This window comes from Euprymna scolopes, chromosome 1, assembly GCF_053919585.1.
Source record: "Euprymna scolopes isolate OS-2025 chromosome 1, ASM5391958v1, whole genome shotgun sequence".
Taxonomy (NCBI): domain Eukaryota; kingdom Metazoa; phylum Mollusca; class Cephalopoda; order Sepiida; family Sepiolidae; genus Euprymna; species Euprymna scolopes.
Genome location: NC_136482.1, coordinates 110,923,329 through 110,947,871, shown reverse-complemented (window position 1 = coordinate 110,947,871; position 24,543 = coordinate 110,923,329). Strand labels below are relative to the sequence as shown.

The 24,543-nt window shown below is 33.4% G+C and overlaps 1 protein-coding gene across 8 annotated transcripts in view; it reads left to right on the top strand.

The window, feature by feature from the left end:
• LOC145265262 (kelch-like protein 5) overlaps positions 1 to 24,543 on the top strand; it is an 879,607-nt gene that overhangs the window by 807,782 nt on the left and 47,282 nt on the right. For all 8 annotated transcript variants that reach the window (XM_080121126.1, XM_080121076.1, XM_080121443.1 and 5 more), the window contains one exon: positions 15,321 to 15,517. In XM_080121126.1, coding sequence (XP_079977252.1) covers positions 15,321 to 15,517 — 197 coding nt within the window. The remainder of the gene's footprint in view (positions 1 to 15,320; positions 15,518 to 24,543) is intronic.

Below are 24,543 nucleotides of genomic sequence, written 5' to 3'. Positions count from 1 at the left end.
AAAATGTATATATGTATAAATATTTTTAACCTTTATATATTTAATTTTAAATAAATCTGAATGTAAATATTACAAAATACTAATCATAGTGGGGGTGATAAGTAGTTAAATGGATTAATCCTAATCTTATAAATACAAGATTGGTAAATTAAAAAAATATATCCATTTTAAAATTTGGAAACTGATGAATCACACAGATAAGAAATTCATTTTTCTAGCATGAAAAGGTTAGATAATGCAATTAAGAATAGGAAATTAGATTAAATATTTGTAACATGTCTTCTTCCTAAGATTAAGGGAGGTGGTGTTTGATCAACACTGCTGGGGAGCCATGCTGTAATATGCTGTTTTGTTTTTAAATCCCCGAAACAGTGTTTCATGGTAAACAACTGATGATCCTTTGAAAAATAAAAAAAATAAATTATTAGTGCTATGGTAAATTCTAGAGCCGTCTGATGCAGTGATTGCAGGTGATTAAATAACTTACTGACTAGATGGTTTTCTAATGAATGATAAAAAATTATATATTTTTTTGTATAGTTTTAAAGGTTAAAAACTTCAAAGATTATATATATATAAAGCTCCCCTCTTCGGTAGAGCACTCTCGTAAATTATCTTACTCGCTACTTAATTTAGCTGAAATAATGCGAAGCTCGCGGTTTGTTTACAAACAAACGTTTGAGCCCTCTACGAGTGGCGGACGGATGTTTATTTAAATAGACGTTCGGACAGTTTAATTTCGGCCACCGATTCCGTAGTCAGGGGGTAGGACTGCCGACTGTCATCACGACGGTTCTAGGTTCGATCCTCGGCTTGGGAGAGGTGTTGGTCTAGCGGTACTGATGAGTTGTGAAACAACGAAACAGGTCTGTATGTCGATGACTAAAATATATTTTTATTTTTATATATATATATATATATATATATATATATATATATATAAATGTGTGTGTGTGCACATAAAGTTATGAGTTATATACATACACACACACACACACAGGCATGAAGTAGAATTATTTGTTGCGCGAATATTGATATTGAAAGCCTATTTTATCTATTTAAAAATTAAAACAAACTTTTTCATGTACTCAGTCATGCATATGCTACCGACTTTATAAATGTTGACTAATTTGCATATTCTTTTAAAAACGAGCTGTCATTAATTCAGTGTTCGTTTTTTGTGTTATTTTTTTTATAAAATTCGTTTCATTTAACTATTACACAAAATTCTATCAAGACATTTTCTGCATTGCATGATTGCATAGAAATTGATGTCACGATTACAGCCGATCAGGAGATCGGAATCCAGCCACGAAGCCATCAATATATATTTTAAAAGCTTTTGAAATCATTACTATATATTAGGTACAATATCATAATCAATAGAGAATTGGTTCTGTAATAATACGAAATCTGCATAAATTAAAATATATTGAAGCATATTTTATGACTGGGCAATGCCGGGCAACTAACTGAGATATATATATATATATATGTGTGTGTGTGTGTGTGTGTGTGTGTGTGTGCGTGGTGCATAGCACAATGTCACATTCAAGGAGGAAGCATTTATCTGTTGAGAAATGCTTTAATTTCTAATGGGGCATATCTGATTTAAAATCCAAACCTAGTAGTGAAACGATTTCATCACTGAAGACTGAATGAGCATCACCAGACGAGTATATATGAAATTATTGTTTCCCAGTAGTAATGTCTTAATCTTTTTGTCATTGACCCTGATACACTTCATGATTAGATAAATATATTGCTTGGCATAATCTTAGCAGTAATCTTAATGAAAAACCTTTTCATTTGTTTGGGTCTTTTCCATAAAAGCTCTGTCACTAATAGAAAAATTGGTCTAGAAAAAAAATGTGCCAGTCATGTGCAGTGCGCACACATGTCTTTGACGTACATTTTTGAGTGTGGGTTAGTTAAGTTATTCAAAATGCGGAATAAATGTCACTAATAAATGTATTGGGAAACCGGTATTTTTGGTGGTAGATGGTGATTTTGTTTTATTATTATTTGTGGAACTCCTCTACAAAAGCTTTTGATTAAAAGTTTAAATCAATCAAAATAAATTTTCGACATTTCTTTTCTAAAACCTTTAATTCAGAAACAAGATAATCCGTCTATTTAAAAGATTTGTTAGATTAAACTGTTTATTGGTTTAATACATATTTACATGAACAAGTACAGATTAAATGTGCATTGTAGAGAGGGCGTGTGTGATTTTTATGACTTTACTGTATTCTTTTGTCCTTTGAATGACTTAGCCATAGATTTCATTTAAATGTTATTAGTCATCCTATTGTTAGGTCAAGTCAATGAGGTTGAAGACGGCAGTAATGATAGCTTGGGGGATCTTACGCTTTCTGGTAATTCTAGTAACGAGATTTTTTTTTTTTAAGTTTGTGTAGAGACAATGAACCAAGCACTTAAAAAAATGTTATAAACTTGCATATTAGTGCCATGAGCGCAGAGTTCAACACAAGGTCGATTTTTAATGTGGAGAAGATTCCGTTTCCCCCCAAAAAGGGTGGGTTATTTCTTGTGGGTTTCATTCCCTAAAAGCTGGTATCCCTTTTTTTTTTTTTTTTTGGAAAATCCCACTTTATCTGAAGAACACAAATAGTTTGATAACGGCTATTGATCTAGAGATGATGCCAAAATAATTCAGACCAAAATACTTGCATTGATTTGTACTGATGCCAGTAGATATTGTTGCCAATGTGACTTTCTTTTTTTAATTATTATTCATACAATGCACAGAGCAACATAAGGCCGTTAATTTGTAATCATATAATTTTTGCATGTCACAAAATATGTTTGATTAGCAGTATCAGCTTACTTCCAAAAATAATTATTCCGGCAAGTAAGATTATTAGAATTGAGACAATTTTAAATAACAGCTTAAAAGCTCAAAATAAGGACATAGCTTACACATTATTTCTTTTTTTAATCAGAAAATTTTAACCAAAACAACATTAATGAACTACTGCATCATGCAGCTGGATTTTCCTCACATTAAGATCGACCTTGTGTCTAACTTTGTCCACATAGGGAAAGCAAGTAAATAGGAACATTAATGATTCTCAGGTTATGCCAAGTAAGTCCGTGTAATAATATATAAAATATTGAAGTTGTTGATTGAATACTTTCAATGTACACTGCTGACCATTAGTCATTATATCCCAACCATGAATCACTAATTCTTTGGGTATGCTTTGTTACATAAAAGATTATGATTAGTGATAATAAATCTAAAAATATAGATATTTTTCCTGATAAAATATATAACCTCAAATGATACTTCGGCTAGTACTCAATCAAATTATGACAAATTTAGAGGGGGGGGGCTGATTATTTATTCACTGAATGTTGCAAAAGGTATAAACGCAGATGGGTAAAAGTGTTCAATTGTTTAGGATAAGGTTTTGTTTGTTTTTTACTACTTATGAACCAATACTTAGAAGCCAATAGAAGATAATGGTTAATGAGATGGATGGCGATGGCCAGTTAAGAACCTGAATGCCAACCATCAAAGAGGACTCTGCTAAGCTCTCGGATTCACAGATGGTTTGCCTTCAACGGTGGGATCACGATTGATTAGCCATCTTGTGTGATCTTCTGCATGACTGTCATGGTTCGAGATGTAGTGCAAGTCAAAGAAAGAAGCTGTCTTAACATGACCAGGGTGGACTCCGTTGCAGCAGCAGATGTATGTATTTTCAATTAAGTAATGAAGAATATTATGAGAAGATTTAAAGTGATGAATGCAATGGATAAAGGTTGATTACTTATGAGGACAGTTTTTGAAATATTTGTTGACATTGGATTTGAACATGAGTATCTTGTAGTATAATGGGAAGCAGTCTCATGGTAATATTTTTCATAGATGGGGATTTCTTGGAAAGAAATTGTTCAGATATTGCTTGAGCATTTAATAACCCCAAAATAATCCACCTGTTTTGAGGTTGATTAGTTTTAAAACAGCTAAATGTGCGCACATGTTTCCTACATGAAAGGAGTTCATTGCCTTTTACTGCTGAACATTATGCCCAACTTTACTTGTCTCTCCACAAGGATAAAATTGTTTTATAATTTGCAGCGTTACAAAAGAAAAAGGGCACTTTGAATCAGGTAAAAAAAAAAAAAAAATGACCTGCATAGCCATGTTGGTATTATATCACAAACGGTTTCAGGTGATTCACAATAAACCGACCCTCTCTCTCTGAAAGCTAATACATTGAAAGCTGACATCTGAAAAATAATCTCGATATGAACTATTAAATGAACTAGATACCAGATTTTTATGTTTACTATTTTGTTTTTCCATGAAAGTGAAGATACAAACATGAAGTCAATATCTTTATTGATTACAATTATTATTGTTCATTGTTTTATTTTTCAATATCGTTTTTTCGTATTCTCTTTTTGCCCTCTTTAGTTGTCCATTCAAGTGCTTAGGTTCACATTTATAGACATAGAATTATAAGGTCTCAATCCATCCACAATTGGCATGGAACCTGCTTTCATTGCTTGGTATAATGTCGCTTGGTGAACAGACAAATACACATAGAAACAAACAAATATTTTGTCACCACAAAATGCACAATTTCCTCTGATCATGTTTTCTCTACAAATGTTGATTTACAATTTACCTACAAGTTTTAAAATTAAATTCACGTGAAAAATAAAATGTCTTGTTTATTTCACAAACAATAATATTACTTCAGTTAACTGTCACTCATCTCTGCTTGAATATACACTGAATTACCTCCCTTAGTATTTTACACTAAAGGAATACCTATATATATATATATATATATATATATATATATATATACACACACTGAAGCAGAGACAATATGCATTATAATATTAGAGAAAATATGAATACAAAAATGACATCTGTTCCAGATGTATTGTAGAAGATCTCATATGAACAATAAACTGTTCATTGCTCCTCTTAACAATGGCTGCACAAATTAACGACTTCTGTAAGCTACAAATAGGGACAGTGGCTACCTCAAATAAACAGTTGTAAACTGACATTCAAGACAAAATTTGGTTTGTTGACAATAAGTGGAATAATATTTCACTATCGGCAACTAACTTGTCACTTAGTCGTAATCAGTTACCAATGTAAGCCCATTTCCGTCAACTAGTATTTGTTGAAAATTCTGTTTGTTGAATACCCATGGTTCATTGAAGCTTAAGTCAGTTAAAGGCTGATAGACCTTTGATTTTCTGTAGGTTCTGTTCGTTAGAGTATAAGGAGCGGTAACACCATAAGAGATTTCTTGGTCTTTGGGCCAAGACACTTCAATTTTTTGTTCTCGGTTAGTGGAGGAGAAATCCTTCACGACTGAGACAATATTTTTTATTTTGGTTCCTTTCTCCACATTAAAAAAAGACCTTGGTGTCTAACTGTGCTCTCGTGAGGAGGCAAAGTAAACAAAAACTGGGATGACATCACACAAATGCTAGATGGCCACGTTTCTTAGACATAGTTATGAAACTCATTTCAGCAATACTGTCAGAAAAATGATTTCTGTAATATCCGATGTTTATTTGGTTTAAATAATTAATACTAGTGGGTCAATTCTATCAAAATATGAAATCATAATCGGTTGCCTACATCGGACTTGAACCAATCAAAAAGAGTTTGTCATGGGAGCCAGGTATGTTTGCATTGGTTATATAAACAAGAACCTAAATGGGTGTCGCCAGTGGAAGATCCTACTTGCCATAGGAAGCTGTGTCATTCACAACATGATGTTACTAACTGCTAAACATACTCTTGGTAAGCAAACGAAATCGACTATTGCCATCTCGGTAAGCAACCATAAATCAGTGTCATGAACTACTAAAATAGTTTAATGAACTCCCTTAAAACAAGTCCACACACATACTGACAAAACACTTTCTTAGTCTAAATCCTTTGAACATTTGTCAACTCTTTCTTAACTACTTGCTTTTTGTGATTCTATAACTCTTTGTAATATATATTAGACTACCCGTGACCCGTTGGGTCAGTATGTTATATTAGCTATGGAATTAATGTATGAGCGTGACACTTGTGACGTAAAGAAAATAGTGTTTTTTGACATAACAGAAACATTTCTATAATAATATATTAAAATGAAAAAAGAATATAGATAGATCTCTATGAGTCGTCCTGTTTATAATTGTTTATTTTTGAAAAAAACAAAACTTACAGCCATTGAATTATAAGTGGTTTGCCATACTTATAAGTAAATGTTCACTGAACAGATACCATAATACTTAAAGTTAAAAGATATATCAAAATTTGAATTTGATTTAAACGCAAAAAAAAAAAAATGCAATTGGGACGCTGAAAACGTACACAGTAAAGCAATACGTTTTATTGTCACATTGATTATTTGTAACGCAATTTAAAAAAACATTTTCAAGGTTATTTATGTTGGTAGTATAGAAGAAAATGTATGAATGTTTTTTGTTTTTTTTTAAAAAAGGTGTATTAAAAAATGGAGAATAAATTAAAAAAAATAATTAATAAAAACGGGAAGGTGGTGGTTAAATCGCCGTTATAAAGTGCTCTTATGGTTGTCAACGGGTTAAAGTAGATTTATTTGTAAGAAAATTGCGTCAAAATAACTTAAAAGTGATACAGAAATGAACGATGTAAAAAAAAATATGCAGAAAGTATTAACAATTGTTTATTTGGATAAATTAAACGTGAAAAAAAAAACAATTGGGACGTTGAAAACGTACACCGTAAAACAATACATTTTATTGTCGCATTGATTATTTGTTTATGTACGCATGCGCAACCAGAAGTCGTAAACCAGATGTTGGGTTAAAACACCCGTTACAGGGTCATTTGAGTTTTATAATTATATATATATATGATCTTGTCTGTATACAGAACAGTCTCTACGAAACTACTGTCAATTTTTGGCATACAGACTTGAAACTTAATTTATAGGGGATTTGGACCCGTGGAACACATTCAATTTGTTTTTTAGCCAGTAAAAATAGCTGCTAACAGGTCAAAATTTAAAAAAAAAAATTGAACTTCACAGGCGTAAGTCAATTTAAAGTGCTCTTCTACATGTGCGCAAATATACATTAAAGTCAGTAATTTTTAAAGTTTTGATATGCATCTGTCATTACCGGTAAAGAATAACATTGGAACGCGAAATGTTTTGGTTTTGATTCCAGCATCTAAATATATATATATTTTTTTTACTTTTGAAATGACTAGTATATTGGGTACAATATAATAATCAAAAGAAAATTGGCTCCATAATAATAAATGCGAAATCTACACAAGTTAAAATATATTTATTGTATTTTACGACTGGGTAACGCTGGGCAGAGTGCTAGTATATTAATAAAGTTGATATAGAAGGTATTTATAGATTTTATTATCTCTCATCCTTTACAAAGTGGATGCATATTTTTTTGGTTGTTCGTTAGGTAACATGATTACACAAATTACTGAAGCAAATATTCACAAAAATGGTGGGGGTTAGGCCATTGTTGAGGTGGCGGCTTGTTCTGTTGGCTTAAGTATGGTCCTGTACAGTTCTAGGAGGTCAACCCTCTCAGGCTTTGCCTTTTAACCATTTGAGAAGTTTAATTTATTAATAATCGACTGAGGCGCCCCTACTGGAGAATTCAAAATAGAGATGACCAAACATTTTGCAGGCCCGAGTTTTCTTCCTTTAGGGTTCTGGCTTTTCAGTTCCCACCTTCCCAACCCTTGTGACACATCAGCTGGAACGTTGTTGCTCACAAAAACAACTCATTACATTTTGGTATGGGTTTAGGATAAAGGGTGATAATGCAGGAATTTTTAAATATATTTTGTAGCATAAACCTGGTATTTGTTTTGTTTATCTCATTTACATAAAAATGGCCGTTAACAATATTCCTTTCTTCAATGTAAATAATCTTAAAATGCTGATCATTAACGGTAATACTCCTGACAGTGAGAGGATGCAGGCAAAGAATGTCTTGAGAATTATCTTAAGTGGGTGTTTGCCGGTGCATAAACAGTAATTACACAATAAGAAATGCTGGTACAGAGGTTGGGGGGGGGGTCACTTCATTACACTTTTTGTAATGTTCCTATTTACTTGCCTCTCCACGAGGGCAGAGTTAGGCACAAAGCCGGTTTTTAATGTAGGGAAAATCCAGCTCCCCAAAACGGGCACTCTGGGTAGGAATAAAAAATTTAAAAAAATTGTCTGTCATGAAGGATTTCTTCTCCACTGACCGAGAACTGAAAGGACAGAACAGATACTACACTGATCTTGTTAATTCTTAACTTTAATAACCAGAGACTGACGTCTCTATTTTGGGCTGAATGAAATATTCCCTCTTTGTAGTTAGCCACACGTGGGACTTTCACATAAACAGCAGCAGTAGCAGCCGTAGTAGACTTAGAGGCACCGTTTGTATGTATGTATACATGCGGTAGACATTTATGACTTCCGGTTTGTGTTAAATCCAGCCACTTAACTTTTTTTTTTCTTCTTTTTGTCTGTTAATGTCTGCACTTGTTCACTCGTCTTCCCCATAATTGATTTATTTTTATTTATACTCTATGCCATAACAACTGAGAATAGCATTAATTTCATCTGATCCCACCCCCGCCCCAACCTTAAAAAAACAAAACAAAAAAAAAAAAACTTTTTATGGGTTTTATAAATGTTCTCTTTGATACAGTCTAGTTTCTGATAAACACTTTCGTCCAACAGTTTTCTATCTTCTTCACTTCACCTTTTCCTTCTATTACTTATGTTTCTTCTTTCTTTCACTTTCATTTTCTTCTTTCTTCCTCTTCGTTTCAAGAAAATGGCCCTTATTTGATAAAACGTAATTCATATAGTGTTTCACGGTAATTTTCTCCAGTATCAAAATATTTAACTTTGGTGAATATAAACGTGGCTCAGTTTCCTAAATTATTAGTAACATCTGATCAGTAAAAGCCATAAACCGCGATGTGAATGGAATGGAAGTCGTTCAAACTAGATGCCCTCCTCCACTTATAACATTGTAAGTTTACAACCCTTACACAATCTGAAAAAATAAAGTATTAAAACGCCTTAGGAAACTTGACCTCTTTGTCTTTCATGTTAAATTGGAAAACTTTTTTTATAATTTCTTCAAGAGGGGCAGAAGAAAATCAAAATACCTATAATAGTACCTATTTACAATGCCTCCCCACGGGACAGAGTTAGACACTAGGGTCGTTTTTTAACGTGGAGAAAAGGTACAAAAATAAAAAATCGTCTCAGTCGTGAAGGATTTCTCCTCCACTGAAAGAGAACGAGAAATGGAAGTGCCTCATCTGAAGAACAGATACTACACTTTGATATTGACCAAAATAATAGTAGGAGCACAAGGAATAATCCCGAAAAACTTTGAAAAAAAAAAAAAGAATAATAGGAGAAATTGGAATCAGGTCATCTCGTCAGCATCAGTCAAGGCCAAACTATTTGCCAAGAACTTTGCAGCTAATTCTATGCGATGAAGGCCATCAACTCTCCGTATTTCCCCCTATAACAGACAACATGCTATGCAACATACAAATATCTGTGCGTGAGGTCGCCAAGCTAATCAAGAACCTTGTTTTCAGTAAATCAACTGGCCCTGACGGCATTCCAATTATAGTGTTGAAAAAGCTTCAACCAGAACTTGCCCCCATACTTACAAAACGGTTTAAGCGTTGCCTTAAGGAGAAGTGCTTCCCAATACCCTGGAAAACCCCATCAGTATGCCCTGTATTTAAGAATTCAGGTGATAAGTCGTCTCCCTCCCAGTACAGACCAATAAGCCTTCTGTGTCATGAGTAAGTTGCTGAAATTCATATTAAATAGAGAAGTAGTCAACCACCTCAGCAGAAATAACCTTCTTAGTGACATGCAATATGGTTTCCGTTCTGCCAGATCTACAGCAGATGTGCTGACGGTTATATCTCATAGGATTAGTGAATCTCTTGACAAAGGCTTCCTTTCTAGGGCAATTGCTCTTGACATATCAAAAGCTTTTGATAAGGTATGGCATAAGGGCCTACTTCACAAGATTTCCAGCTACGGTATAACTGGAAATTATTATTATTATTATTATTATTATTATTATTATTATAATAAATCAAAGTTTAATATGGAACCGATATAATAATTAAAATATTTTTTGAATAATTAAAAATTGATTCTTATCTGTTATAACTAAAAATAAGTTAATCAACATATCCCCCCTCTTTTTTTTTTTTTTTTTGCAATATATTTTAATCACCAAATACATGCTAAATTATACCTCATTTTAGGACTGTAATAGATGAAACTACTCACACAAGCGGCAAAGCATCTGTTTGACATGTAAATTGCGGGAATCAGGGAAAGAAAAAGTTAAAAAAAACAAAACAAAACAAAAAAAAACTTGTGTTTGTAGCTGGATTCTTTTTGTATTTAATTAATTTGCATATGAGGGGAAAAGCTGGATTAAGAGGGACGAACTGGGGAGGACATAAGAGTCGACCAAACCTAATGTAGTAATATTACTAAAGGAAGAGACATAGCAAGCAGAGAGATACTAATTTAGGAGTGTCTTCATTTTTTTTTTTTTTTTTTTTTTTTTCATATTAAACTGGCTTTGTAAGCTCACCTTTTCCTAATTCAAATAATTTAACTTGAGCTCTATGGTCTGACCCAACGGGTCATGTTTCCTTTTCTCTACTTTCTTATGAATTCTAAAATCAATTATATAGTAAACACACAAGTTGGGCATTTGTCTTTCTCTTTGTCTTTTTTACACCACCTTCCCTCACGCATACACAAATTCTCTTACTCACACCTATTCACACCCTCTTTCCATCTCAACACACACAATTCCTGCTTTTATTTGATAAACAGGTTTTGTCTTCCAGTGAAACCAAAAATAAAAGAAAGATCTATTTATTCCACATGGTCAGCAAACAATAGATACAAGATTTACTTTCATCTTTCCTGTTCCTTCCATGGAATCTCTTGCTAATTCGTTTGATCTTTCTTTGATTAGAGCTTCAGGCTTACCATCTCTTTTACACTCAGGGTCCTGTGAAGCTAAGCAGCCATAAGCAAAGGAAAGCAGCCGGTCATGTTTGTGGTGAGGAGGGGAGGAGAGGTCTCAAGAAGGAAAAGTAATAGTGAGGTACTTCTGCTCATAGAGTTAAATTTGCTATCACACAGCAGAAAACTGACTCTCCATCCCTATCTTATGTACTTTCTTTGAAAGATAGGTTTAGCCTATTGATGTGGTATTCATTATACAGGATGTTTTTGTTCTAATTCTAGTAAGGTTCATCTGGCAAAGGCATTAATATATCTTTACCAAGCTTCTTATAATAAACATTGTAACTTTTCACGCCAACCTAAAGCAGAGTAAAACCCCTCCTAAATCTTTGACACCGTTTTTATTAGAACTGTCTACTGCTTCAGCATAATGGCAAGAATATTCAGTAATGGTCTTTATTATTTGCCTAACCAGTCCTGACTGCCATTTGTTTGTCATTTATTTTTGTCTATACTTCTCATAAGAGTTTTTTTGTTTTTGTTTATTTAATGTGTAAATTTTGGTTTATTTAACAGAGACCGAATACAATTCATTAAAGATAAATCTGGAAGCATTGTAATATTACTTTAACAGAGTTGAATGTTTCATAATTTGCTATAGTTTTCATTATGCTACTGGCATCTCCCACTCCATTATAATTCTATCTGTACATCTAATTATGATATATAACCTTTATCTGAACTTCCAACTATCTCTGTGTGTATATAATTAGTATTTAGGCAGCAAGTCTCTGTTGACTCAAGTCTGATTGAAGATTACCAAGTATTTCTGTTTAATTATTTTTACATTTGTTCTTTCTTGTTTTGAAACAAGACCTTTTGTATTCGGGTCAAGCAGATGTAAGATTTGCCCTATATTTCTCTTAGCACTCCATGCTCAATTGTTTACCTACCATTGGAACATGTTACGTTTTCTTGTTTTTATTATTACTCTAAGTGTGTAGGGGGGGCGGATTATGTGCCCATATAAAGAACAAATCATGATACCATCCTCTCAGATATCACCTCCTCCTTGGAGAAGGCTTATATTTAAACTATATTTATATAAAGTTAGATAAATGTATAAATTTTTATGTATAGAATTCACTCCTCAATTAATTAACTGATGATTATAGTTAAAATACAGCTGCTATATGTAAGGGTGAGTAACGTGGGTTACATTTTAATGTAGTTTTTTGCAAAAGGAGTACAAGAGGATGATAGCTTTTCATGAAAATTCAAATACCTCCATTTTTTTTTTTTTTTTTTTGCAATATTTGAACAGATATTAGACATCACTTTATATGTATTTCACAAATTTAAGTTTCTTTGGAGTATTTTAAAGGGTTTTTAATGGGGTATAATATGGGTACAACCTCCCATTAAGAAAACTTAAATATACAAGATGTGCTTTCAATTTTATCCAGTCATTAGACACCAGTCAAGTAAGATTCTCAACAATTTCAATTTCTTAAGACTAATCTGTCTAAAAATTTAAAGCTTAAGGATTAAGCTTTAAATTTTTAGACAGATTTTAGAATCCAAATCATCCAACGGATTTTAATCAAAATCTGAATAAATATTCTAGACATAAAGTTCAGCATCTTTGTGTTTTCACTTTAATATTTATAAGGGGACATAAAAATAGAGCAAAACTGTTCTGTTCAGATAATTTATTTTACTTGTTCTGAGACAAGTATTCTGTTAGTCCATTTTTACTTATATACTTTTTTTCACTAAAACATGTTTGTACAAATTTGTTTCCTATTTGTTACATAAAGGAAGGCAGTCTAAGAGATACCAATAATGATTGGTAGAGCTAGGTCATATGTAAAGAAAGAGGACATGTCTGATATAATTAGAGGTTATAAGTTGAAACCATAGCAAAGTATAATTTTTTTTTTACATTGATTTTGTTTTAACGTGAACATAGACATTTCAAATAGTGATACTAAGCAGTTTGTTTTATGTGTAATCTACGTACTTTTAGAACCCCGAGTTATGTCAAGTATTCCTACTAATTTGGAAATAAGATTATGATAACCACAAACTGAATTTTAAGCTTACTAAAAAGGTACCCTTTTAAATTGTGAAGATATTTGTATTTATTAAACAGATTACTGGGGTTAATAGTTAACCGTAAACCTCTGATTCTAACACTAAAACACATTTCTGCCTGGATTGATTAGGGGTTAATTAGATTTAATAGAAAAGCGTAAAAAATTTACAAATTTCGTTTCAGAATTATTATAAATATTAACTTTTGTAAGTAGTGAGGTGCAGAAGGTGGTCTGTGAAAATGGTTAACAGACTTTAAATTCTGATTGTTTTTATGACATATCAACCTTCTGATGAGTTATTTAATGCCAGACATATTCTAAACGAATCATTATTTTGTAACAGGAAGAGATATATAAGCTCATTCCTGGGAAACAGTTCAGATACAGTCAGATCTATTCCATTAAAATTGTCCATATTCTACTACTATCTATATATTAATACGATAGCATGTGTGTCACACTTATATCCGGGTCGTTTAATTGTTATGTACTTCCATTTCTTGTCATAAATAATTTTACCAAGAATTCTGCATAAGTTTTGGTTTCGGTTATAACTGATGGCACTCCAGTAATATATATTTTTTTATAAATAATTTTATCAAGAATTCTTAAGTTTTGGTTATGGCTGAAGGAACTCAAGTTATATATATTTTCAGAAGTTTTTATTTCAGTTTCGATTCAAGCTAATACACCCAAGTGATATGAATATTTTTTTATTTATGAAGTTGCAACTTTATAATATATAAAAATCGATAGAACATTAACTCTATAATAACATATACGAAATCTGCAAGAATTAAAATATATTTAAGCGTACTTTATGATCGGGCTTTGCCGGGCGTTTGTGCTAGCTTAGATAAATATTTTTGCAGTTTTAACAAAAAAGCTAAAATAATGTCTTCATTTACACTGAACATCTACAGAATGCCAACATCAATATATTACAGATGAATGAGTCCCCTATGGATTTCCACAGATCCCGCTAGTATAGTATAAATAAAATAGAAAATAACTCAAATGTGTTGGTGTGATGCAAAGCACACAAAACATTCATATTTCGCAGTATTTATGTCTAATTTACTTTAATTGATCATATTTGAACTCAGCTTACCAATTTGGTAGTTAGTAACCAGCCTTGAAGGCATAATTGTCCTTTAAAAAAAATACCCTATAAGATTATATTATATTATATATTTTATAGAGCAACTTAAGAGTAAAAGTTTTTTTTTTTTTTTTTTTTTTTTTAAATTTAAAATTTGGAAATCTGATTTAAAAAAAAAAAAATTCCAGACATTTCCCGGATTGGGGTGGGGTGGGGGGTGGGGTAAAGCTTCATTTGATTTAAGGAATTAGAGGATTTTTTTTTTTTTTTTTAACCTAATTTTTCAAAACTTGAAATTATGTTTTATAAGGATTAAAAGACACAAGTAAAATTTAATATAAAAGTAAAACTACCTTACTCATTTCATGGTTATATTTCTTAATTTGTTTCAGTTCATGTTTATCCATTATACATCTGCATTATATTGCCTTCTATAAATTACTTTTATATTAAAAAAAAAAAAAAAAAAAGTTTTTTTTTTTTTTTGTTTTTTTTAATTACATCATTTATGTCCAACCATGAGTGACTCTCAGAAATGCACCTATAAAATTCACAATTTTTTCAGCAATCCAACCATATTTTTCAATCTTTGCTAACCTTATCCATCAAATTTCAATCAAAAACGTCCAATCATTATTTTATTGCCATTCAATGATATATGGGCGGGAGGAACTTCAGTGATAGTTTCTAGATAGGAGCTTAGATTTTTATCTGTGGAATTATCTCAAATATGCCTATCAAAACAATTCCTGTAAATGAAGAGGGCTATTACAGCCTAAAGGAGTAGATTATTGAACATCCAATAAAACAAATACTGTTGGATATTTGTAACTGAATCTTGGTGGATAAGTCAGGTACAGACTGATATTTATTTGTACACAATATAGTTAGATTACAGAAAGGATTAAATTTTATTTGATAAGGAATGACTCCCTACAAAAAGAAAAAAAAAAATGAATGGGTGGCATTTAGTTTGGGTCACACTATAAAAGAAATTATCTCTAATTTTGCCTCCTTAATTTTTGTGTTAAGTAAACAATGTTTTTTTTTCTTTTGAAATTTTTGCAGGTCGATTCGACTTGAAAGAGGAAACTGTTGAAAGCCTTTTATCAACAGCCTGCTTGTTGCAACTTTCTGAAGTTGTCGAGGCTTGTTGCAGCTTTCTGATGAAACAGTTGCATCCTTCAAACTGCATTGGAATCCGCCAGTTTGCTGACGCTCAGGGTTGTGCTGATCTTTACAAGGCTGCTAATAATTATGTCATGGTAAGTAAATTCGTTTAACCCTTAATTTGTTTTCATTCATTTTTCTTTTCACATTTATTCATAGAAATATAGATTAACATTTACTTAGCATTGAAATACTACAGTAAAAATTTTTTAAAGTGATTTCTTCAATTTGCCTTGCTGATGGTGTATGTGTATGGGGCTCTTATTTTTTCTTGCAATTTAGAAATGGATGGCAATTTGTTGAAAATTAAGTCGGTCACCTGGATAACGTAGGATGTGTCAAGCAGGTGAGTATGCTCGGGATTGATACAAGCCGTCACCTCGTTGACATACTCCCAGTACCACGAAGAAAGCATGTTCCAGTGTTTCCTCTGCTGGAGTCCCACAACGGGGACACCCAGGTGACTCCACTAGTCTGGCACTGTGTTGTATGGCGCTGAGGGGTAATGTATTTTGGGCCAATCGCCAGATCAATGAAAACTCAGTTGTTGAGATAACTCGAACCTGGCGCCCAGCTCCACTGGGAGCTGATCTCCTTCAACAACCCCAAATACTTGATAAGCAGGTCGACAGCAGCACCCGCTCACTAATTCCCTATAGAGTTCTTTTCTACAAAGCTTGTGAAAGGTCCCTGAACCTTTTGAACCTTCCTTAGCGCAGCTTGGCACTCTCTAAGGAACTGCGTGTTGCCCCGCAGCCTACGACGAGCCTTGACTGAGTGATCAAGAATGAGGTTGGGAAAAGTGTTATCGATTGCGGGGTTTCACACCAACTCTTCTGTTAAGGTTCAACTTAGGAAAGCTAACTTCTCAGTAATTTGATGACACCTTTTTGAAAGTCCCAAACATTCTTCATACGGACGGTGAACACAAACCTGTCTGTGAACCCAGTGCCTCCTTCCATCTCAAAGAAGCGAGGACAGGAGACTCTGGAGGACCTTTAGTAAATTTGCAGGCAGAGAAAGTACAGCCAGTTGGTAGAAGATGAAAAGAAAGATGTAAGTGGCGCACGCCTCTACTACTCCTTAAAGTGAAAAGAAAGATGTAAGTGGCGCACGCCTCTACTACTCCTTAAAGTTTCCTTTAAACCCACAAGTTGACCGTTGCTTTGCCCTTTGGTCGCATCTCAATTCTTATTAAGCTGGAGACCCGGTCCCAACCACACACCAAGGATCCAAATTAGGCCAAATGTCCGGCTGTAGGGGTGGAAGGGTGTTGACACCCCTCCAAGCCCCCCAACTAACTTGCTGTGATTGATTTTGGTCCATGATCTTTTCATATTGTATGAGTGCTTCTGTCACCACTTTGACGTTTTAAAAGCATGACACAAAATGTGATGTCATTTGCGAATGTGAAGACGCTGGCTCTCGATCCACCAGGCAATGCGATCCCACGCAAGATCGAACTTGCCTCAACATGTCTTAGCTTGTGAAGTAGCGGCTCCAATGCAAGAACGTAAAGCAGGGGGCCAGCGGACAGCCCTGATACACCACCTGAGAGATGGCGAAAGATTTTTAGCGTTTTCTGTTAATCTGTAGCACTGCTGTTAGTATGTGGTACAGTACAGAGATCTATTTGCAGATGTATGGTTTAAAGCCAGTTGTCTCTAAAACAAATGCCAGGAAGCAATGATCAACCCAATCAAAAGCTTTGGAATGATCCAAATTGATCAGTGCTGCTTCCGTGTTGTCCTCTATCTCTCCCTCTAAGATTGTACGGATCAGGTACAGCTTGTTTTGAATAGATCTCTTCTTCACAGCATAGTTTTGCTCAAGTTTGGTCAAATCGCCGATAACAACGAATTTGATAGGACCTTGGTCAAAATCTTTAGCTCTGTGTTTATCAGAGTGATGGCCCTGTACTCACCTAGCTCTTCCCTGCCCTGCCCGTCCCTCAGCAATGTGATTACTCCCTAGGTGACTTGACCTGGCATGAAACTGATCAAACCAATGTTTGAACACGTTCGTCAGAATCAGTATAAACATAGGCGACAGCCTCAAATACAATTCACAGGGAAGATCATGAAGTCCTGGTGATTTGTTGCAGTCGACCTGCTTCAGTGCAGTCAGAACCTCCACTCTGCCTTCAAAATCAGCCACTAGCTACCTCAAGGTGAGGAGAGTCGGCCAAATAGTTGCCAAACACTTCTACAGAGAGACCAGGCTGTTGCATGAATCGCTCTTCAACTTCATACCTAAATTCAGGAATATTTTAATGTGTATTTTGTGTGATTAAGATATATAGGAAAAAAAAAAAAACTTAGAAAAACAAATATTTATTATCTCAGCTTCAGTGTGTGTGTATGCACAGTAATTACTCCTAAACTAATTAACTGATTGTTATGAATTTAGGAACAACTGCTAGGCATATGGTCAGGTAATGTAGGCTATATTTAGTTTAATTTATGCTTGGCAACCAACAACTGATGCAGGCAGTTTATTTTCTGCTTCAATGATTCTGAGCAAGAAAAATTGTTTTGTAACTTTGTAAGCACATTAAGATGAAAAAAAAAAAAAAAGGTGCATGGGGTTGTTGTTGGTGAGATGGTTAATAATTTTGTGGCTGTTTACCAAGTCAGTTGCTAAACACTGGAACTTTGATGAATCCAAGCCCAGGAAAACAAGGCATTCTGAGTATAGCAGTTATTTTAAGGGGCAGGGGGGATATTCACTTGGTTGCACATTTCTGAACAGTTTCCAGGCCATCAATGTTCAGAGCAAAATGGAATTCACATCAATCTGGAATCCTTAAGTGCAGTTGTACTAAAGTTGTATACAGATTTAAAATCTTTTATCATGAATGAGTTTGCTTTCTTGGAATATTTTTTTTCAAACTCAAACGTTTGTATTTTTGATAATTTTGTTGGTCTCTTTGTTTATATGGGATAAACGTATATATTTTTTGTTTTTAAGTCTACACAAAATTAAATACTGCATGCAAAGAGCAAAAGCTTAAAACATACTCTAACCCCTCAAGCACTTGGCAAAACAGTTTCAGAAGCTGAATGTATTCTACCCTAAAGTGCCCCCCCCCTCCAAACCTCTATTTTTAACTTTTCACATTCTGGTTCCACTGAGCAATTTTTTTTTTTTTTTTAATCTGGGAAGTTTGTTTTGATTTCCCATCTGTTGTTGAAACAGGTGTTTACATTAGAATTAAATAGAGCAAGTCTCTTTCTCTCTTTGAATCTAATTTTCTCTCCTATTTCTTCTTTTTTTTTGGGGGGGGGCACTTGGTTACATGTATAAGTTACCTCTCCTCCTACTCAGTTGCTTTTGAAAACCTTAAATTGCCCTTTTGAATATTTTAAAGCATAGGGTATTAATCTTAATATATAAATAATGCAATAAAATTTCCCACACTTTTTTTTTTTTTAAATGAATATAGGGTGATCACCCATAAAATGTCAATAAATATTTTTTTCTGCAATCAAATGATATTTGGTACAAATAAACTTCATTCTATGCCCGAATTGTCCACCAACTTTCAGTCAGTATTGTCCAACAGTCTATTTTATCATTCAATTATAATATTTTGTTTGGCTTCAGTTCAGAAGTAGTCTGGGGATTGTTTTAATAGACATTATCTTTAAGATAACTCAAGAAATAAAAATCAAGGGCAGGGTAACTGAATCTGGTGAGTGTGAAGCCCATTCAGCATTACATCTCTTACTGATGAGATGATTACCAAAGTGTCCTATCATTGTTGATATAACAAAAGACTTTTGGGCATTCATGAAACATTTGGTTGACAAGTCAAACAGACTGAAGTTTATTTCTACCATTGTTTTGGCAGGAAGGATTTGTATTTTAACAACTCCATGGATGTTTTTTTTTTTTTTTTTTTTTAGGAGGAGGGGGATAAGGTTTCTCAAAGTGGGCTCCATAGAGCCCTGGGACTTTGTGAGTGAGGCTGAATGCTTTATATGGAAAAACTAAATGGCTGCAGACATTTGATTATTGATCTTCTTTACTGGAAATAGATATGATACATAACTACGTAAAATAGACCATTGTGTGAAGTTTTTTGCTTTGTTACTAGAGTCACCACTTATCAAGGCCCAGAGGCCATGCGAGAATGAGGGTTAAAGAAATCGCTACAGACAATACATGAAGCTACTTTATGTAAGTAATAAAAAAAAAAGACTTCCTAATTCCTATTCGAGGGGTGAAGATAAAAACTTAGTTTAAGTAATACTCTGGAGGCCCCCTTTTATTTAGTGCATTTAGTAGCACTGCATCCTGTTGAGTTTTACTTTTTTATCAGTTCTCACTGAAAAAATATTTTCTCCTCTAGGGAGAGGAGTATAATTTTGTTTTTAGTAGTGCACTGAGGTTTCCTTAGTTTTAATTAGTACTTTTAGTAGCGCTCTGGAGGCCTCCTGAATTTTTTTTCACCCATCACTAAAAAAAAAAAAAAAAAGTTTTTGAGACAATATAATCTCAAAATCACTTTATTTTGAACATTTTTTTTTCTCTTTTATCCTTCAAGGACCAACAGACTGAGTGGTAGTCTAGTATTTAATAAATTGTTGTTGGCTTTTTTTTTTTTTTTTTTTTTTTTTTTTACAGACATTGCAAATATTTTTTTTTCTGTGAAATGTACTCTTCTGAAAGTAAATCTATTAACAAAATCATGTGTGTCTGTGTAGTTTCAATGTAACTTTGAGAAGTACACGTTGAATTATTTTTCTTTTACTATTAATCATATAGTTATAGAAATATAAACTGCTAAAATAATAAAAAAATTTACAGAAATAAAATTCGTCAGAATACATTTTGGTTTCTTGCCTATGCAGAAAACTGCTCTCCTCACCTTTGGTTGTACATCAGACCAACAAGTATCAGTTTTCTTCTCCCTGCATTTGATGGAACTGCATGCATGACTGATGATTGTTTTAAACTTTGTTGGTTTCCAAGTCCACCTATCTTATCTACATTTGAGTTTTTTAATTTTAATTCATGTTTTCAGATTTTTAGGGTTTTATTATTCCACCAGTGATCCAAATATAAATATTGTCACAACTAACATTGCTTCCAAACCAATAAAAGGTGTTCTAGCAATGCTCTGGAGCCCTCCTCAAGTATTTTTACTGTCTATTTATAAGTTGCATTCCAAAAGTAATGCATTTTATTTTTTAACTTAGAAAAAAAAAAATAAATAAGTTGAAGCACTATGAAGACAGGAGTGGTACCATTAAAACAAGCAACCTTTTGTTCCAGAATTTATTTTTCTATATAGTTACCACCATCTCAATGCACTTTTGTAAACAATGAGGTGGTGGCTGTGTATGAGCGTGCAGAGCACACTTTGTCGCTCACATCTGCCGCCTCTCTGAAATCAATAAACCCATCTCCTAACTGTACAGACATCAATTGCATCGACTTCATAAACGTTCAACAGGTCCTGATGAATGTTGATCAGTTCAATTTCAATGAAGCATCTTTGCTTCTGATGCACGTCCATAACAGAGGTTGCATTTTTAATGTCTCACACTGTCAATATCTGCAACAGAGCGATGAAACTTTCAGGTCATGAATGCATAGGTTCAACCATCATAACAATGCCATTTGCAATCTCCTCTGATTCATATAATAATTCCAGAAAAGATTATATATAGAGCCGCTTGTAGCAGTAACAGCATAAAATAGTCTTATAAGTTTCCGTACATACGATCTATATCAAATGTCAAATACAAAAAATCTTGTTAAAAAATCGGATTTGGTTTCTAATTTGATGTTTTTTGTCACATAGCAATTCTTTAATAAAATAATTTCTATTTTCATCATTCAAGATGCATAATAAGTATAATAATCTATATACTTTCGAAAAGTTATGGTGATTGCCTGTTCATATGTAAACAGAAACATGATTGATTGACAAAAAAAGAGGAATAGGCAAAGTACACATTCTTAAGGCAGTAGTTTTTGTGTTTGAGTTCGAATCTCACATAAACGTAAAGGATTTTCGTTTATTAAAACTGGGTACATATTTTATAAAGTAGAAGTAATTAAAGTTCTGCATTTTTTAGATGAGGGCCTATTGTTTATATAAATTGTATTCATCAGACTATTGTCCGCATCGCAAGTGCTATTTGTGCAATGTTTCGGTCGGATTGGCCTTCAACTGTCCTCAAACATGTTTGTTGTTTGGAAAAGAAAGTTACTGGCTCCATAGATATTTTCATATTCTTTGAATTAGTTTTTACTTTATGGTTATTTTTTTCGTATTTGTGAAAAAATTGGCTGACAAAGGGGAAGAAACTAGTAAGGATCGACAGGAGATTATCTCCTTTTCATTACCAAAATTTGAAGGGTTTACAATCTACAATTAAAGGCTCCCAAATGCTACTAATCTCTAGGCTTGGCCTGCTTAGTAATTTTTCTTTTTTTATGTCCTGGTGGGGCCAGACTATGAGTGTAACGTCTACATATCAAAGCCACATAGTTGGTTTCAGTGGTAATGAGCATATTGCCAATTCCTCAAAATGTTCCATGTATATATTGGCTAGTACTTGGGATAGTGGTGAACCCATTGCTAAACCTTCTTGTTGATATTGGTTCTCAATATGAAATGTGTAGTCTCTTCAAAGAAGGACAACATTTTCATTAGGTTGTCAATTGGGATGTGGTTTTGTTCTCTCAGTGATGTATCTGAGGACAGTTTCTTCCTTACTACTCTTAGGGTTTCATCAGTGGGTACTTTGATGAACATACTCACCACATCCAAACTCACCATCTAGTTCAAATGAATGGGAGCATCTTTGATTATTTCAACAAAGTGAGTTGAGTTTTGGACATATGAGGCTCATTATATCAACTAGGAAACAGCTCCAAGGATGGCACGCTGAGCCTCATGCACTGACGATGGGTCTTGATGGGGTGCCGACTTCGTGAATTTTTGGAAGATCGTATAAGTGTGGTAGCTTATTGTGATGTTGAGCTAGTTCACTGTATTTTGCCGAGAGTATTAGGTCTTTGATTTTCTTGAGAACCTGTGACAGCTTCCTTTCAGTTCTCAAGGTTGAATTCTTTAATTTGCTATAGCTTCCAGAATCCATTAGGTCTGTTAGTTTTTGAGAATATTCTACTCTGCTCATTAGCACAGTGACATTGCCTTTGTCTGCTGATAATGTGATAATATCATACTTATGTAGCGACTTTATGGTTAATGATTCCTCCTTTGAGAACGAGATCAAAATAATTGACATGGATGTAAGTTAGAGGGTAAGGCGACTCAAGAAAGCAACACATGTGGTAAAAAAAAGGAAAAAATTACTAAGCAGACCAGGCCTAGAGATTAGTAGCATTTGAGAACTTCTAATTGTAGATAAAACAAACACTGTATACTCTTAAAATTTCAGCATGGAAGGGAGATAATACCCTGTTGATCTTTATCAGAGTTGCTTCCCCTGTGACAACCATTTTTTTTTTTTTCCCACAAATATGAAACAATAACCATAAAATAGAGACTAACTCACCTAAAAAAAAAATACAAAACTACAGAACCAGTAGATTTTTTCTTTCCTAAACAACCAACACGCCTGAAGATGGTCAAAGGTCAATCCGACCAAAACGTTACACAAATAAAACTCAAGATGAGAACAATAGTCCGATCAATACAAGTAATGGAAGAAATTAATATAACATTACATGAATATTTTTTAAAACTAAATCACTTTTTTTGCTGGGAGCAAGACCCAAAAAAGTTATAAACAAAGTGTATTCAGCATTAGTTCAACAATTATTTTTGCTTAAAAACATAAGTTTTAATATTTTTGGTTAATAAAAACAATGCGTAAATACATTCATCATAGTTTCTTATTCCATCCTGCAGATACTAACTAGTTATTTAGTGGTAGAAACTGGGTAAAAATGGAAATTGACATGCTTGTATTGTACCAACACTGCTCAAGGAACAAGTAATGACAATTGTAATAACTGACATTATTAATAGAAGATGGGACTTTTTTGTGGGTTTATTAAGGATAAGAAAAGGCCTTTGGCATGGATTCATCAAGTCTTTGTTAAAGGAATGGAAGAGGATTTTCATTTAATCTTTTTATAATTGGTTCTTTTCATGGCGACAATAAAAATAATGATATTTAAGCTCTTTAAATGGGAGGGGAAAATAATGATGGTTGATTGACATATTTATTCTAATCCGGCTTTGTTTTATTTATGAGACATTTTTTTAATAACTATCTGTAAACACATTTTATATTTTCGATTCAAAAAGTAATAGCTTTCACATAGAAGAGATATTGCTAGCCTCTCTCTACTGTATCCTTATGTTCATGGGAGGTGCTCAACTGAGCTTTTAATCCCTAGGTTACCCTTGTATAACATTCGTAAAATCTTTCTTTTCACTCTCTCTCTCTCTCTCACACACAAAAAAAAAAAAAAAAAAATTCCATGAACAAAGTTTTGTTTCTAGAACATTCCCTCTGCGGAAAAAATACCATGAGGCTGCTTGCTAACATTGTCGTTTTCAACACTAATGCAAACAAATACTTGTAGAGCCGTCCTCTTAGATCATCAATTTCTCTAAAGTAATCTTCAGCCCATTTCGCCCATTGTTTTTAATCTTCTTGTGGCAGTGTCAGCCAACTGCTAATCTTTTTTTTAACTTTATCCTCAAGTGGCCCTTATATCTTGATAAGCAGTGACACATTAGTAAAAAAAAAAAAAAAAATTGAAGTGATTCATATCTGTTACTAAGACATTTGGTATCTGAAGCCAAAAATATACTATCGCTTCTATTAATGTAATATTCTTTTATCTTTTAATAGTGTTGTATCTATTCTGTTGTCATATCCTTCTTGGTTAGAAAAAATATACACAACAATAGGAGGCCCATAGATATAATAAAGTAACATTGTTGGCGCTTTTCCAACTCAACCCAATATCTATAATAAAAAAACATACACTAAAATGTACAAATTATAAAAAAAATAAATCTCATGCAAATTTAGAAAGCCAATCTTAACATGAGAAAAGGGAGAGGGCTTTGTTGACCTTTTACTTGTTTGAATTAAATTTTAATGTCGCTTAAACTTTGATC